The sequence below is a fragment of the Salvelinus sp. IW2-2015 genome, linkage group LG4q.2 (assembly GCF_002910315.2).
Source record: "Salvelinus sp. IW2-2015 linkage group LG4q.2, ASM291031v2, whole genome shotgun sequence".
Lineage (NCBI taxonomy): Eukaryota > Metazoa > Chordata > Actinopteri > Salmoniformes > Salmonidae > Salvelinus > Salvelinus sp. IW2-2015.
This window is the reverse complement of record NC_036843.1, coordinates 6,455,545-6,473,701: the sequence shown is the minus strand read 5'-3', so window position 1 is coordinate 6,473,701 and position 18,157 is coordinate 6,455,545. Positions and strand designations below refer to the sequence as shown.

Sequence of the window (18,157 nt, the reverse complement as noted above, 5' to 3'; positions counted from 1 at the left end):
GCACTTCTTATGTAACTCTACGGCAGCACCCAAGGGTTTGAATTTTCAAGCTCTACTCTTACGCTTCAAACACACCGACAGCGTCATTGTATTTTGGTACACCCAGAATAACATTCATTTCCAATAAAACCCTGAGTTTGCCTTGCAGCATTGCGTTGCAGAGACAGTTGCAGTGCGTTCGGTGTGGTGCATAAGTTGGATTTATCAAGCATATGCACTGTATATGTAGACGGCTTGACAGAAATGGTAGCAGAAGGTGAATGTTGAACTTTTGTTGCATACATATCCAGATGATGCTGCATACTATTTTGCGCAAGGACACTGTCAGCGTGTTCGAAGCTTTAGAGTTTGCGGTGACGTAGTGTTCCCATGAGTGACAGAACACTGAGCCAATCACAGCGCAACTAGAGAACATTACCAACCCCTATGCTACGTATTTTATGCTGGCTGTCCCACCACCACAGAAAACACTGAGCTAGACTGAAACACCAACTGACCACAACCACACAGCATTTGACCACAACCACACAACTGCTGACCACATCTAGTGACCACAACCACAAAACTACTGACCACAACATCTGACCACACATCTAAATCACCGTAACTACTGACCACCACAAATACTGACCACAACCACCTGGCCACAACTACTGACCACAACCTCACAACTATTGACCACACAACTACTGACCACAACCACACAACTGCTGACCACATTTAGTTACCATGACTACACAACTACTGACCACAACCACACAACTTCTGACCACAACCACAAACTACCGACTACAACCACACAACTTTTGACCACAACCACCCAACTGCTGAACACATTTGGGGACCACAACTACTGACCTCAACCACACAGCTCTGGTCTGCACTAAAAATTATAACTACTTAAATGTGCAAAAATGTGCATATAATTACTACCAATAATAATTTAAACTCTTGAACCGTTCTAGCTAGATACACCAACCCAACTTTTACATGTTCAGGCTATCCTAACTCGGCTGCATGACGAGTACATACAAACGCAAAGTAGACATGTTTCTTTGATATCAGTATGGGTGTTCAAATTGTGTGATATTTCCCTCCAGCTGTTGACTTTTGCTTGCTTGTCCCTTTACAACCGCATCGAAGAGTTGTAAAGGTTCTCGTATTGTCTCACCAGCTCACACAGACGCTCCTTCAAACTGGACATAGACATAATTGTGCTTAGCAAATCTCGAAATAAAAAGCACAAAAAAGGAAGCACAACATGGCAGTCAACAGCAAGGCAGGTCTCTGTATGATCCTGCTTACTCTGGACTCCAGAGAAGTGACAATGTAAGACATGATATCCCTAGTTGATATTGACTGTTAACATGAATGACTTTCAGCTCAAAATGCAGATGTAAAACGTAGTTCATTTCTGTATCTTGCGTTTTGAAAAGGCATCACTGTTTATGGCTGTAATGACAGGATACATTTGCACAGCGATTGTGTTTGCCCTGTGCGTACGCGGGGTTCGCAAGCTTTGAACCGCTCCTTTTTGGGGATCAGGGGTCAAAAAGTTTGAAAACCACTGAGCTAGCAAACAGATTGCTGATTTGTTGTACAGCTATATCGGGTGCAGCGCAAACATCAAATTGTAGGGAGAGATAATTGCCATAAATGGATATGAAGCTCCCCAAAAGTTTGGATGCAATGGGGCATCAAGCAACAATTACTAGCTTAGGCCTACTGGTCTTTTGGTATGTCAAAATAGCTTGAAATTGATCATTTACTTATGAAGCTTGCGTTTGGCATTTGTTGTTCAAATTAATTATTACATAATCAATATGTGTTGTAGACAAAATAATGAAAAGGGCTGTCTGGTATCCTCAATAAATAGACCAAGATTTGTAGTTAAACAAGTCATTACCTGTATACGCGACTTGCTCTTAGAATGCACGACTTGGACTTGACTCGACGTGAAACTTGCTTGTGACTTGGTCCCACCTCTGAAATTCACTGATAACAAAGAGGAAGAGCGAGGCCCAACTCAGCGGAAAATGTGTCTCCCTCCAGCAGGTGGTGTTTTTTTGGTGTTTCGCCCACCAAGCAAGGAGTTTTTGTGTGGAGGTTAATGAGATAGTGTCGACAACAACATTTGGTCAACAACAAAAAATGTATGGCTTATTTGCTATGTGAGATTTATTTGATCGAATAGAGGTTTCGGAATGGTTAAGTTGTTATGAGTGTACTGATATAAGTAGGACACGTGACATCGTGGCAACTTTGAGAAAAAAAACACTTTATATCGGAGTTGTCTCGAGATGGCTATGCATGTTCATGGTATGAGGCTAGTAGCATGGCATCTCTCTCCATTGAATACAGGCAGTTGACGTCAACCACCCTTATTGAATATTTAAAAAAGGATAACACTAATGAGATGTATCCACCTGTCACGACTCCGACCGAGGCAGGCTCTCTTTCCCGTTCGGGTGGCGCTCGGCGGTCGTCGTCACCGGCCTATTAGCTGCCACTGATTCTTTTCTCCCCCTCCTTATGTGTTTATTGGTTACACCTGTTTTGTGTCTGTTCTATTAGTTGGGCTTTATTAGTCAGCCGGCCCGCCCGTTTCTTTGTGCGGGATTGTTTATTGTAAGCTTGGTGTTTGTGTATGTTCGAGTAATATACTGGACTGTTTTCGTTCCCCGTGTCTGGGGCAGTTTATTTTGAGCACCCAGTGTCGAGGCCGAGGTTCTCCGTGTTGCATTAAATGAACATTATATTGAATCCTCTGTTTTCCTGCGCCTGACTTCGCACTCCGACACCCAGTACCTTACACCACCAATCCAAAGAAAGGATAGGCGGGCGCTAGACAGCCCGCCATGCCGCATTGTGGACAACGACTCCCATTGTTAGGGCGGAGCTATGTATTCTGTCAGCATATCCAAAATCTTTGCTTTCAGATAGCTAATGAAACACTAGCTTCCTGAGCAGGCACATTGACATGTACAGTATTAGCTGGCTAGGCTAGTCAACTGTAACATTGGCTAGCTTTCAATAAATTGGCTAAATGGTCAACAGAGTTACTTCTTCATATGATCAAGACCATTCATATTGCATGCTGGATATTTGAAGTGTACTCTAACAGATATTTATCTTATTTCAGTTTTTGGGAGCTAATGTTATACTGACAGCAGATTACAATTTAATGTCAGGCTGTGTTTACATCGTAGATAGAAGCAGGCCATTGCCTCCCTTTATCACTAGGGGTATGTACGGAAGTTCTGATTGGTTCACTAAAAAAAAATGTGTTGAAATATACTTTTTCAGAGAAAATGTGCACAAATTGAAGGTGCTAACAAATTTGACAGTAATCATAAGAATATGTAATTGTCATAAATAAAAAAAATCAGCTCCTCCAACGTAGATCGATCAGCTTCACTGTTTTCGCCGTCGCCCACCACCTAAACTCAGCAAAAAAAGAAACTTCCCTTTTTCAGGACCCTGTCTTTCAAAGATAATTCGTAAAAATCCAAATAACTTCACAGATCTTCATTGTAAAGGGTTTAAACACTGTTTCCCATGGTTGTTCAATGAAKCATAAACAATTAATGAACATGCACCTGTGGAACGGTCGTTAAGACACTAACAGCTTACAGACGSTAGGCAATTAAGGTCACAGTTATGAAAACTTAGGACACTAAAGAGGCCTTTCTACCGACTCTGAAAAACACCAAAAGAAAGATGCCCAGGGTCCCTGCTCATCTGCGTGAATGTGCCTTAGGCATGCTGCAAGGAGGCATGAGGACTGCAGATGTGGCCTGGGCAATAAATTGCAATGTCCGTATTGTGAGACGCCTAAGGCAGTGCTACAGGGAGACAGGACGGACAGCTGAACGTCCTCGCAGTGGCAGACCACGTGTAACAACACCTGCAGAGGATCGGTACAGCCGAACATCACACCTGCGGGACAGGTACAGGATGGCAACAACAACTGCCCGAGTTACACCAGGAACGCACAATCCCTCCATCAGTGCTCAGACTGTCCGCAATAGGCTGAGAGAGGCTGGACTGAGGGCTTGTAGGCCTGTTGTAAGGCAGGTCCTCACCCGACATCACCGGCAACAACGACGCCTATGGGCACAAACCCACCGTCGCTGGACCAGACAGGACTGGCAAAAAGTGCTCTCCACTGACAAGTCGCGGTTTTGTCTCACCAGGGGTGATGGTCGGATTCGTGTTTATCGTCAAAGGAATGAGCGTTACACTGAGGCCTGTACTCTGTAGCGCGATTGATTTGGAGGTGGAGGGTCCGTCATGGTCTGGGGCGGTGTGTCACAGCATCATCAGACTGAGCTTGTTGTCATTGCAGGCAATCTCAACGCTGTGCGTTACAGGGAAGACATCCTCCTCCCTCATGTGGTACCCTTCCTGCAGGCTCATCCTGACATGACCCTCCAGCATGACAATGCCAACAGCCATACTGCTCGTTCTGTGCGTGATTTCCTGCAAGACATGAATGTCAGTGTTCTGCCATGTCCAGCGAAGAGCCCAGATCTCAATCCCATTGAGCACATCTGGGACCTGTTGGATCGGAGGGTGAGGGCTAGGGCCATTCCCCCAGAAATGTCCGGAACTTGCAGGTGTCTTGGTGGAAGAGTGGGGTAACATCTCACAGCAAGAACTAGCAAATCTGGTGCAGTCCATGAGGGGAGATGCACTGCAGTACTTAATGCAGCTGGTGGCCACACCAGATACTGACTGTTACTTTTGATTTTGACCCCCCCTTTGTTCAGGGACACATTATTCCATTTCTGTTAGTCACATGTCTGTGGAACTTGTTCAGTTTATGTCTCAGTTGTTGAATCTTGTTATGGTCATACAAATATTTACACATGTTAAGTTTGCTGAAAATAAACGCAGTTGACAGTGGGAGGACGTTTCTTTTTTTGCTGAGTTTATATCTTTAGTGTACAACATGAAGTTTCCCCCTGAATCTCAATGGGTCATGGCTAGAAGGGTCCAGCCATGTCAATGATGTGCAGCGGAGCAGTAGCTACATAAACAAAAATCCTGCACATGCGCAGAAATCTCCGTAACAATAGCCACGGCAAGTCAGGTTCCAGAACATCCGGAACCGCAGCCATTCTGTTCTAAAGATAGATATGGTTTTAAAAAGTTAATGGTAATAATTCATTCAGTACAGAAATGTGTAGGTGGCTTAACTTACCCTATCCCGCCGCTCAACTTATCCCATACCCCATCCCATGCTGAGACCACTTTTTGGGACGAGCTATGTTTTCAAAACTACGTTTACACGAAATTCTGATAATTTCCAGGGATACAGGAAATCCTGAAATATATGTAGATAACTTTGCTTGAAAAAATACTATATTTCCTTTGACGGAGTGAAGCTCAACTTACAACACTGTCACCTACAGGATACATATGGTATACACCATCCAACGAAATGCTTACTGGCAGGTTCCTTCTCGACAATGCAACAACAATAAGAGAAAATAAAAGCTAAGAATAGGAACATAAAGTAAATAGCACAATAGAATAAACAAATTAATTTATAGTCCAATATTAACACATGTTTTAGGGGGCAAGTGTTTATATTGTGCAGCATTTAGCAATCATAATAAGAGTGTATATCAGTATGCGTGAGTGTATATCAGTATGCGTGAGTGCATGTCAGTATGCGTGAGTGCATGTCAGTATGCGTGAGTGTATATCAGTATGCGTGAGTGTATATCAGTATGCGTGAGTGCATGTGTGCTGAGGTGCAGAGAGTCAGTGCAGGTGGTCAGTCCAGTTCAAGTGTTCAGCAGTCTGATGGCTTGTAGATAGAAACTGTCACTGAGCCTATTGGCATCAGACCTCATACTCCCATACAGTGTGCCCGACGGTACAGGAGTGAACGGCTCGTGGTTGGGGGCGTGTTTTACACTGTGCCTAAGAACAGCTCTTAGCCCTGGTATATTGGCCATGTACCACACCCCCTCGGGCCTTATTGCTTAATTCGACCATTGGAGTTGAGTATGTATAAAAATCATACTAGATTTTATGAGTGAAATCAGCTGTCTCTTTCAAGCTGTTGTTGAACCATCTCAGACTAGTTAGTTTACATTACTCATCTAGTAACGTCAGGTCACCAACCTAAAGCAAGCCACTGTATTGGTCAACATTTGTGAATACCATTCTCATTTCCTGTGTGTTGACCTAGTCTTTGATAGAAAATTGATCATCCGGAGGTCAAACAGTAGGTGGCAGAGAGTATTTTTTTTTTTACTCACATATAGTGTAAAACATGCAGCAAGCTGCTTGCTATCCCATCCATCTTTCCAGCAAGTCAAAATGAGCAAGTCAAAATGATTCCCCGTACGTGTTAGAACATCACCACTAGATGGAGGCATTGCCCTAAAAGAAAACATTCCAATCCTATTTCTGAGTTTACGTTTGCATTTTTGTCATTTAGCAGACACTCTTATCACAGCATACAACCTAGGTAAGACAACCACATATCACAGTCCTAGTAAGTGAAACCTTTATACAGTTTGTCAGCTGTTCCAGCCAGGATCATGCACTGATACATAATTTGTATGTATAGCTACTGTACCTGTCCTAATAAAAATGAATTGGTAACACCAAAAGAATTCAAATGTAATCAAATAAGAAATATTTTAATTACAAACATTCCATATAAATGCTAAATATATCTAGGTGTCATCTTAACTTCACAAGTTTCAGAGATATGGATAAATCCATGTCACTTTTATCCCATTGCCATTTTCCAGTAGGATTTTTTAAAGCCTTTGAACCATAGACATGTCAAATCAAATCATTGCATTCCAATGTTAAAAGTTGCACCTGAGTGCTGCCATAAGTAGACACCGCTAACTCTTTCTTTCACCAACGTGTGGTCACATGGATACTTGAGGGAGGCTGCACACTTACATGGCCTACACCTCTTCTCCCTCGCTCAATAAGGGGCGGTAACTTTTGTTTATCCTTATCACTCTATAAATAAAGTAAGGATCACCAGTGCACTCCAATCCAGAACTGGCAAGCCCACTGACTGAACACTCAAGGGGCATATCCTGCTCTGTGAATAACTAATTCAAAAGTTTTTGCAGCCTCTATTATGTCTTTTTACGCAGATCCATTTAAAACGTCTAGTGCACTTGCAATGGACTTCAAGGAGCTAGGAGGCGAGGACAACTGCGAAGGAGATGCAGAGGGAAACGCTGAGGATTTGAACAATGTGAAAGTACTTACCGAAAAACTAAAGTTGCAAACCCGCAGACCATCCTACTTTGAATGGCAGGAGCGCTTGCAGAGCCGACCATGGAAGGAGAACCCAAATGGTTTAGATAATAGTCAAGAGACTGCAGAGAAATATGTGTTTTTGCCTGAAATTATGCGGGATGAGAACTCAGATCTAACCATCCGCAACATCTGTGGCTTCGATACCATTGATGATGCGTTGGATTTTCTTAGAAAAGAGCTGGTGAGTGCACTTATTTTAATGCAGATATTGTCTCTTTTTTTCTCCAACTCTGACTCAGTTATTTTTACTTGGAACATGTTAGAAATTAATAAGGCTGCAATATTTCTGCATAACGTCCTAGATATTTAGAATCAGATATACAATGAAAATACTCAAGTCAATTTGAAACGGACACAATGCGACTATTTGGCAAACATAATTACCAGGTAGGTAGTTTCACTGGTTTGGTTTGCCTGGTTTGTGCATCCTCATGACGCAAGTGTGCCATAGTGCAGGGTCTATGTGCCAGCCACCAGTGTCATGTGATGAAGACATCTATGGAAAATAAACCTGTTTTCAGGTTGAGCTCTGATTACAGCATGACTTTGTGCTATCTTTGCATCCAAAACAATGCAAACACACTAAAACAACATGAACCTTGCGTTAATTTCAGAGCTGAAAAATCCTAAAATAGAACAAATAATTTTTAACACAGATCATGTGTTGGTGTCTTTACACATCAATGACGAAAACCTAATCCAAGGGATTGAGCGCTTGAATTGATATTTGATTGCTAATCTCGTCCCTCTCTCTTTCCCTTCCTCGTCATACTCAGAGGGAGATGCGGTTCCAGGATAACCGTCTGGCACGCCAGCTGATCCGTCTGCGTGTGGAGATCCACCGGCTGAAGGTGGAGCAGGTGTGTCACCGCCACAAGGAGATGCTGGACGACGCCACCTACGAGCTGGAGGAGTGTGGAGAGGAGTCCGACCTGCTCTGTGACATCCCCATGAAGGCTGCCTTTGCTCTGTCCACCCCCCTCAAACACCTTGGCCTCACCAAGATGAACATCAACTCCCGACGCTTCTCTCTCTGTTAAAACATATACCACCCTGCGAGGCTTGGTTTACTSTATTAAAGCCTCTATCTAATCTATGCAGGGTAATCAGGGGTTTTCCACTGCACAGGTTTCTGTTATGACATGAGGGAAGAAGAATGGCTGGCAGAGCATGCAGACTGTAATTAGCCAAGTGGGAGGAAATGGAAATGACTCCTCTGATCCGTGCCCTAGCCCTGACGTGAGAGAGACACAGGCCTCCATAGTAGAGCCCTGTAGGCGCACGGCATACACCCATAGCAAAGCTGCACCTTTCCAATGCACCTCAGGGAAGGTGCGCACTGATAGGTCAGAGTAGATGAACAGGGAAGATAGTGATGAGGTGTGGCTCTGGAATGGATATGGTTTGAGTTTGGATTGCCATGGTGTCAGATCAATTGCACTGTATTCAGATAATTAGTTATGATGACCCACTGACATATAGAATAGGCCTGACTGCCATAGTGGTACTGTAACTAGAGATGTCTCTTGAGCGGTGCACAGGGAAATTGTCTTTCTTCAGACCATGAAAAAATGGTCACAGCGCTAACACTCATTAACACGAGTCCCATACTTTAATCACAACCCAGGAGGAAGTATGTATCTCTTCATACAGACACCTTAACACTAGTCACACCACCAGGGACATTTGACAGCCCAATGGGAAGCATTTCTCTCCCCTCTGCATTGGCAGAGTCCCAGTCCACACTCCCCAGGAAGCTGTAGGTCACATTCCAGCATTCTGTCACCTCTTCTTCTGAGACCAAAAATAGCAAGGACCTCCATGGGGTCATGGCTTCAGTGATAGGACATTATTGGAGGCGATGCCTTATGTAGTACTCCATGCTTTTTATTTTSCTTTAGATGATCCAGATGTTGTAGACAGATCACAGCCCAATGTGCTGTCATTGTGCTTTACAGTAGATTATAGGCTTGGCCTACTGCAATGTTGTCCAAGTAAAAAACTGTATCAAAGTTTTAGATGTATTTAAAGATATTGTTCTCAGGAAGAGAGGGGACAAACTGAAAGAATCTTGGGGGGAGATTTGAGGGAGTGAATGTTGAACAGGATTTGGTGGGTGTTAATCGATGTTACAAAATGTTTGCTGAATAAACACAAAGCAAAATGTAGATTTGTAAGTGCTTTATATTGATTACGTACTGAGTTCTACTCTGCTAATGCAGGAATATCTCAAGGCCATCCATTTAATGTATGAGGGAAATGACTAGAGGCAGACTAGAGCGGTTTTCAAGATGCTTGTTTTTCAATGTATTTGTTTAAATGCACAAAAAATTGCAACAAACTTGAAAATACACTTGAGAAAAGAAAATTGTTGTCTGTCTGTCCATTAAGGTAGGCCATCGTTATAAATAAGAATTTGTTCTTAACTGACTTACCTAGTTAAAGGTTAAAAAAGTTAGAACAGGGTAAATGACCTGAGTCATTACGTGAGACCTCACTGAGTGCTCAGTCAGCTATAACCTTTCACATCCTGAAATAGCTTCAATGCGCAGTTTCCTCTTTCAACTACATCAGGCGTTTGTCTCTTAAAAATTACGTGGTGCAAGCTGATCCTATCAGAAAACCTCCTAAGGCAGGGTTCCCCAACTTGTTTTATTTGCACCCCCAAGTTTTCTGAGCCATAAAAAAATMTATGTTTTCCATTGTTGCACAAACTGTAAAAAAAAACAGGAAATCAGCTCCAAATGATTTTAATTTTGGAAATCTGTTCCCAAGTATTTCCACCCATTATAGAGAGACACGTGATCATATGCAAAGGTTTGAAATTATTACGTTTTAGTCAAATATTATATCGGTTTGTGCTTCTTGCGTTCCATTTGCAGGCTACAAATTATTTGTAATTATGTTCCGGCCCCCCTACCTTCCTCTCAAGAAAATATCTGCCCGCGGCTGAATCTAGTTGATGATCCCTGCCCTAAGGGGTACAGCATAAATGGATGAATTCATAACGATGTCAAGATGTCATCAATTATTCTACAAAATGGGTAGACATGACATACTAGTTTACACTGAGATTACCTCATGAATGACGTGAGAGAGAGAGATAACTAGGCCAATTGGAACCATTGTAATTAATTATAGGATATACAGTGCATTTGGAAAGTATTCAGACCCCTTCCKTTTTTACACATTTTTGTTACATTACAGCCTTATTCTAAAATGGATGAAATAAAAAAAATCCTCATCAATCTACACACAATACCCATAATGACAAAGCAAAAATAGGTCTTTAGAAATGTTTGCAAATGTATTAAAAATAAAAAACAGATACCTAATTTACACAAGTATTCAGGTGCATCCTGTTTCCATTGATCATCATTGAGGTGTTTTCGAGAACTTGATTGGAGTCCACCTGTGATAAATTCTATTGATTGGACATGATTTGGAAAGGCACAAATCTGTCTATATAAATGTCACACAGTTGAAGGTGCTTGTCAGGGCAAAAACCAAGCCATGAAGTCGAAGAAATTGTCCGTAGAGCTCCGAGACTGGATTGTGTTGAGGCACAGATCTGGGGAAGTTTAGCAAAACGTTTCTGAAGTATTGAAGGTCCCCAAGAACACAGTGGCCTCCATCATTCTTAAATGGAAGAAGTTTGGAACCACCAAGACTCTTCCCAGAGCGGACTGCCAGCAAAACTGAGCAATCGGGGGAGAAGGGCCTTGATCATGGAGGTGACCAAGAATCCGATGGTCACTCTGACAGAGCTCCAGAGTTCCTCTGTGGAGATGGGAGAACCTTCCAGTAAGACAATCATCTTTGCAGCACTCCATCAACCAGGCCTTTATGGTAGAGTGGCCAGACGGAAGCCACTCCTCAGTAAAAGCACTTGACAGCCCACTTGGAGTTTGCCAAAAGGCACCTAAAGGACTCTCAGACCATGAGAAACAAGATTCTCTGGTCTGATGAAATCAAGATGGAACTCTTTGGCCTGAATACCAAGCGTAACATCTGGAGAAAACCTGGCTATATGATCACACCGGTAATAGATCTGTTGTTGTATTACTTGTGAAGCACAGCTGAGTAAGCATACAAATAATTCCCTTTTTATTTTTATTTAGCACTGAGTGGAAATAGGAAGAACGTGCATTTTATGGCTTATACAAATGTTGAATACAAAGTGTTGACAGTACTGAGTAAGAACTTTAAACATTAACTCACTCATAAAAACAGCATCTCTTTGTTGTATTCGTTGACAGTCTCTCTTGTCATGGTTTTAAACTAGGGCTGTCAAAGTTAACGCATGCAAATCTTGGTGGAGCAAACTGCAAAAATGGTTTTCGATGCTTTCCAGCAAAGCCACTACGCAACACAACACTAAACAATACATTAATTGCACTATAACGGTGACAAACGGTGCTCACAAACTGTTAGGGCCTTCTTTTCAGCCACTGCTACACCTGGTTATCATCAAAACAGTTCATTCAGCCTCATTTACTGCCGTTTAAAAAAAACATAYCTGATATGGCTGACTTGCTTAAACAAATGTGGTTTKTACTGACAARTGAGATGMACAAACTKTGGCATAAGGGYARGACGAGCGGATAAGAGGCAACCAGTCAGTTTGATTAAGACATTAATGAGCATGCTAGGACGGACGTAGTCAATATACCTATTTGTTCAGCACTTTTGAAATGTACAGTGACAGAATTCAGAACATGGGCCATTCTTACAGTAATCTCCCTGTACACCAAGTCAGAACTGTAGGATGAATAAAGGGGYAATATAAGCAGACAATGAAAGCTCTTACAATATTCGATGATGACATTTCTCTAAAACAGGCTATAGGCTACATGTGCACCACCAAGTCAGAACAGTAGGCTAAGTTAGGAGTGGGAAGGGGACCATATTATTAGGGTGAGGCACATGGGCTACTAACAGCTTTCTACACAACATGCACTTAGTATTACTTTCTTAGATACAATATACATATCTCCCTGGCATAATACATCATTTATGCAGCCGCATACAATACATTTTTGGACTCACTTTGTGCTATGCTCACTTGAACAGGAAGGTGGCGCAGCGGTCCTTCGTGGGCAAATTTTGTCATCAAACTTTGTCATTAAAGTCTGTCAATCTCTGGATTTATGGTGCTTTCAAGACAACTGGGAACTCTGGAAAAAAACAGGGTTGAATCATGACGACAGTGATCTTCAGGATCGGAGCTCTAGAAAGAGCCCCGAGTTCCCGACTTGGAATTCCGAGTTGGATGACCATTCAAAACGTATTTTCCCAGTTGGAGCTCGTTTTTTTTTCTTCGAGTTCCCAGTTGTCTTGAACTCACTGAAGTCTAATATTTCCGAGTTTCCAGTTGTTTTYAACAAGCCAGAATGGCAAATGTATTCAACCTTTTCTGGCCCATCATGCTGAATGTTTATCCTTTAAGTCTGGAAAAGAGACCCTTAAACCCAGACTTGGACCACACACCCACTCCACTGAATAGCAGTCTAGTGATTGCTTTGCAACGCTTGCAGTTTTTATTTTATTTTTTATTTCACCTTTATTTTTCCAGGTAGGCTAGTTGAGAATAAGTTCTCATTTACAACTGCAACCTGGCCAAGATAAAGCAAAGCAGTGCGGCACAAACAACACACAATTACACATGGAATAAACAAAACATACAGTCAATAACACAATAGAAAAAAATAGTCTATATACAGTGTGTGCAAATTAGGTAAGATAATGGAGGTAAGGCAAAAAATAGGCCATAGTGGCGAAATAATTACATTTTAGCAATAAACACTGGAGTGATAGAGACTGGAGTGATGCAGAAGATGAATGTGCAAGTAGAGATACTGGGGTGCAAAGAAATAGAAAAAAAAATAACAGTATSGGGGTGAGGTAGTTGGATGGGCTATTTACAGATGGGCTATGTACAGGTGCAGTGATCTGTGAGCTGCTCTGACAGCTGGTGCTTAAAGTTAGTGAGGGAGATATGAGTCTCCAGCTTCAGTAATTTTTGCAATTCGTTCCAGTCATTGGCAGCAGAGAACTGGAAGGAAATGCGGCAAAAGGAGGAATTGGCTTTGGGGTTGACCAGTGAAATATACCTGCTGCAGRGCGTGTTACGTGTGGGTGCTGCTATCGTGACCAGTGAGCTGAGATAAGGCGGGGCTTTACCTAGCAGTGACTTATAGATGTAGATGCCAGTGGGTTTGGCGACGAATATGAAGCGAGAGCAAGCCAACGAGAGCATACAGGTCGCAGTGTGGGTAGTATATGGGGCTTTGGTGACAAAACGGATGGTACTGTGATAGACTGCATCCAATTTGCTGAGTAGAGTGTTGGAGGCTATTTTTTAAATGACATCGCCGAAGTCAAGGATCGGTAGGATAGTCAGTTTTACAAGGGTATGTTTGGCTGCATGAGTGAAGGATGCTTTGTTGCGAAATAGGAAGCCGATTCTAGATTTAATTTTGGATTGGAGATGCTTAATGTGAGTCTGGAAGGAGAGTTTACAGTCTAACCAGACACCTAGGTATTTGTAGATGTCCACATATTCTAAGTCAGAACCGTCCAGAGTAGTGATGCTGGACAGGCGGGCAGATGCTGGTAGCGATCGGTTGAAGAGCATGCATTTAGTTTTACTTGCATTTAAGAGCAGTTGGAGGCCACGGAAGGAGTGTTGTATGGCATTGAAGCTCGTTTGGAGGTTTGTTAACACAGTGTCCAAAGAAGGTCCAGAAGTATACAGAATGGTATCGTCTACGTAGAGGTGGATCAGAGAATCACCAGCAGCAAGAGCGACATCATTGATGTATACAGAGTAAAGCGTTGGCCTGAGAATTGAGCCCTGTGGCACCCCCATAGAGACTGCCAGAGGTCCGGACAACAGGCCCTCCAATTTGACACACTGAACTCTATCTGAGAAGTAGTTGGTGAACCAGGCAAGGCAGTCATTTGAGAAACGAAGACTGTTGAGTCTGTCGATAAGAATATGGTGATTGACAGAGTTGAAAGCCTTGGCCAGGTCTATGAAGACGGCTGCACAGTACTGTCTTTTGTCGATGGCGGTTATGATATCGTTTAGGACCTTGAGCGTGGCTGAGGTGCACCCATGACCGGCTCGGAAACCGGATTGCACAGCGGAGAAGGTACGGTGGGATTCGAGAACGTCAGTGATCTGTTTGTTGACTTGGCTTTCGAAGACCTTAGATAGGCAGGGCAGGATGGATATAGGTCTGTAACAGTTTGGGTCCAGGGTGTCTCCCCCTTTGAAGAMGGGGATGACCGCGGCAGCTTTCCAATCCTTGGGGATCTCAGATGATACGAAGGAGAGGTTGAACAGGCTGGTAATAGGGGGTGCGACAATGGCGGCGGACAGTTTCAGAAATAGAGGGTCCAGATTYTCAAGCCCAGCTGATTTGTATGGGTCCAGGTTTTGCAGCTCTTTCAGAACATCTGCTATCTGGATWTGGGTAAAGGAGAAGCTGGGGAGGCTTGGGCGAGTAGCAGTGGGGGGGGCGGAGCTGTTGGCCAAGGTTGGAGTAGCCAGGAGGAAGGCATGGCCAGCCGTTGAGAAATGCTTGTTGAAGTTTTCGATTATCACGGATTTATCGGTGGTGACCGTGTTACCTAGCCTCAGTGAAGTGGGCAGCTGGGAGGAGGTGCTCTTGTTCTCCATGGACTTTACAGTGTCCCAGAACTTTTTGGAGTTAAAGCTACAGGATGCAGGATACTAAGGATACTAAGGATACAGGATACTAAGCAAACGACAGTCCATCATTACTTTAAGACGCAAAGGTCAGTCACTCTGGAACATTTCAAGAACTTTGAAAGTTTCTTCAAGTGCAGTCGCAAAAAAACATCAAGTGCTATGATGAAACTGGCTCTCATGAGTACCGCCACAGGAAAGGAAGACCCAGAGTTACCTCTGCTGCAGAGGATGAGTTCATTAGAGTTTCTAGCCTCAGAAATTGCAGTCCAAATAAATGCTTCACAGAGTTCAAGTAACAGACACATCTCAACATCAACTGTTCAGAGGAGACTGCATGAATCAGGCTTTAATGGTTGAACTGCTGCAAAGAAACCACTACTTTGAGAGACACAGAATTGGTGTTTGCATGTGTGGATCCCACCATGAAGCATGAAGGAGGAGGTGTGATGGTGTGGGGCTGCTTTGCTGGTGACAATGTCAGTGATCTATTTAGAATTCAAGGCACACTTAACCAGCATGGCTACCACAGCATTCTGCAGTGATATGCCATCCCATCTGGTTTGCGCTTAGTGGGACTATAATTTGTTTTTCAACAGGACAATGACCCAACACACCTCCAGGCTGTGTAAGGGCTATTTGACCAAGGAGTGTTGGAATGCTGCATCAGATGACCTGACCTCAACCCAATTGAGATGGTTAGGATGAGTMMGACCGCAGAGTGAAGGAAAAGCAGCCAACAAGTGCTCAGCATGTYGGAKCTCCTTCAAGACTGTTGGAAAAGGATTGCAGGTGAAGCTGGTTGAGAGAATGCCAAGAGTGTGCAAAGCTGTCATGAAGGCAAAGAGTGGCTACTTTGAAGAATCTAAAATAGARTTTTATTTCTTTAATACTTTTTTGGTTACTACATTTTTCCTTATGTGTTATTTCATAGTTTTGATGTCTTCACTATTATTKTACAATGTAGAAAATAGTAAAAATAAAGAAAAATCATTGAATGAGTAGGTGTGTCCAAACRTTTGACTGGTACGTTATAAGTAACGTTACAAGTAGCAATGGAGGACATCTTGGCAGGTTAAGCTAGAAGAGTGTGCGCGCGAGCGGCCTATGGACAAGTCGAGGAGCAGCAAGCTAACACAAGCAATAGCTTCGTCTTGCTGGCCAGTCCACATCGTGGAGAACAAATGCTTGGGGGATATCATTCGGATAGCATCAAAAGACTAAACGTATGAGTTACCCTTGAGAGCCACGGTCGTTACAAGAATACACAAGCTGTATGAAAGCGGAGGAGTTGAAACATGCAACGGCTGTTGCTCTCACAGGAGACCACTGGACTTCGGCCAGTAATCACAACTACCTTGGGGTTACTGTGCACCACATCGATGAAAACTGGAAACTGCATTCACATGCTCTGGCCGTAATGAAGACAAGAGAGGCACTATGCTGAAACGTGCACCGGGCATTTCATGGATCTAGCAAAGCAGTGGAATATTGAAAACAAAGTTACCACCGTTTGCACAGACAGTGAACTGAACATGATTGCAGATGCGAGACATCTGCCTTTTGAACACATGCCCTGCACCGCACAGTCTCCAAAGGTCCATCACAGTGTCCCTACAGAACAACGGGTTCGACAATGCCCTAGCCAAATGTCCAGAAATTGTTGACCATTTCTAACACAGCCCACCAAACGCTGCAGAGCTAGGACAACAGCAAGTTGTAAATGGGCTAAAGAAGTAGTCACTCGCACAAGATGTCACAACAAGATGGAATTCCACAGAAACRAACAACCACAGAGATGCTCTGGCCCAACAGAATACTAACATCACCATGCCAACCACAGCTGAATTGGAGAAACTGTAGAAGTTGGAGACACTGCAGGTAATATTTTACCTCTCTATTAGTTTATAATATGATTTGTTGTGAAAAAGTGTGTGTGTGTGAGTGAGAGAGAGGGAGCGAGAGAGTCTATGTTGTCGTGTCTTTACTATCATTAAATTGAAGACTTAGTTTTATCAAAGATTCCTGTAATTAGTATTACGCGATTAAACTGAATAATCATGTAACTGTAATTAACTAGGAAGTCGGGACACCAAGGAAAATATTCAGATTACAAAGTTATAATTTCCCAATATAACTTTTCAGATATTTTCATATCTGATCAATAGTCTTCTTAATTAATTAATTATTTACTTTACCTCACGTTAGTCTCATTCCAAACGTCGTAAATTGTTGGTTATCTGCACGAACCCAGTCTTCACTATGAGTCATCCATACATCAATTGTCTTAAATCATTTATTTATTACTAACTAAGTAATTCACAGAAATGCATAAACAAACAAACAAAGTAAATATGGTTACAAGAAATGATAGGTGAATGTGCCCTAGTGGGCTAAACCGGCATGGCGGCTTGTTAGACCAAAGGGAAGTGGGGGTCGACTGAGAAGTCACTACAGAGTTAATAATTATAACAATTGAAATGCTAATCCTTTGCACATGAACGCTCACTCATTTGGGAACAATTGCAATCAATATATATATTTACGCTCAGTGTGTCGTCTTGATCGCTGTTGAAAAGTTTCTGTTGGAGTTTCTGTTGGAGAGTTTCCGTCCTCTCTCTCTCCCTCTCTCTCTGTCGTGGTTAGAGTGGATAGTTCAGAGTGACATTCATTCGTGTTGTTGTAGAATGGTTGTTTCGGCGGTTGTCGTTCTTCGCGTTCAATGATACCGAATTCCTAGCTGCAGACTAGTAATCAATATCAAAGACTTGTTCTTATTCTGTCGGTATCGATATTCTAAGAGTTTAACCATGTGGTATGGTTAAAAGATTCAGCAATGGTCTGCAAACTTCGTCCCCTCCTAATGGAGAAAAACATGGTCTGGTAATAATTTATCAAAGTTGMGTTTTATTCGGAATTGCAGAAAAYGGGCTGTCCCAGGATGCCTGACCCTAACTGGGCTCAGGGGTGGTCCTCTGATTTAGTTCAAATCAAAAGGGAATTGGATTTTTCATTAAACAGTCCAAAATCATATTACACAATTTTACAAACAGTATCATACTCACTCATTCATCTTATACAACAATTAGATGTAAACCTCATATCTGAGGCTATTATATAAACAGTGTTATG

General features: G+C 42.6%; 1 protein-coding gene across 1 annotated transcript; it reads left to right on the top strand.

The window, feature by feature from the left end:
* Positions 1 to 7,034: 7,034 nt before the first annotated feature.
* Positions 7,035 to 8,918, top strand: LOC111963181 (protein FAM167B). Its single transcript, XM_023986456.2, has 2 exons — positions 7,035 to 7,489; positions 8,085 to 8,918. The coding sequence occupies exons 1-2, from the start codon at positions 7,124 to 7,126 to the stop codon at positions 8,346 to 8,348; spliced, it is 630 nt and encodes a 209-aa protein (XP_023842224.1). The 5' UTR covers positions 7,035 to 7,123; the 3' UTR covers positions 8,349 to 8,918.
* The last annotated feature ends 9,239 nt before the right edge of the window (positions 8,919 to 18,157 follow it).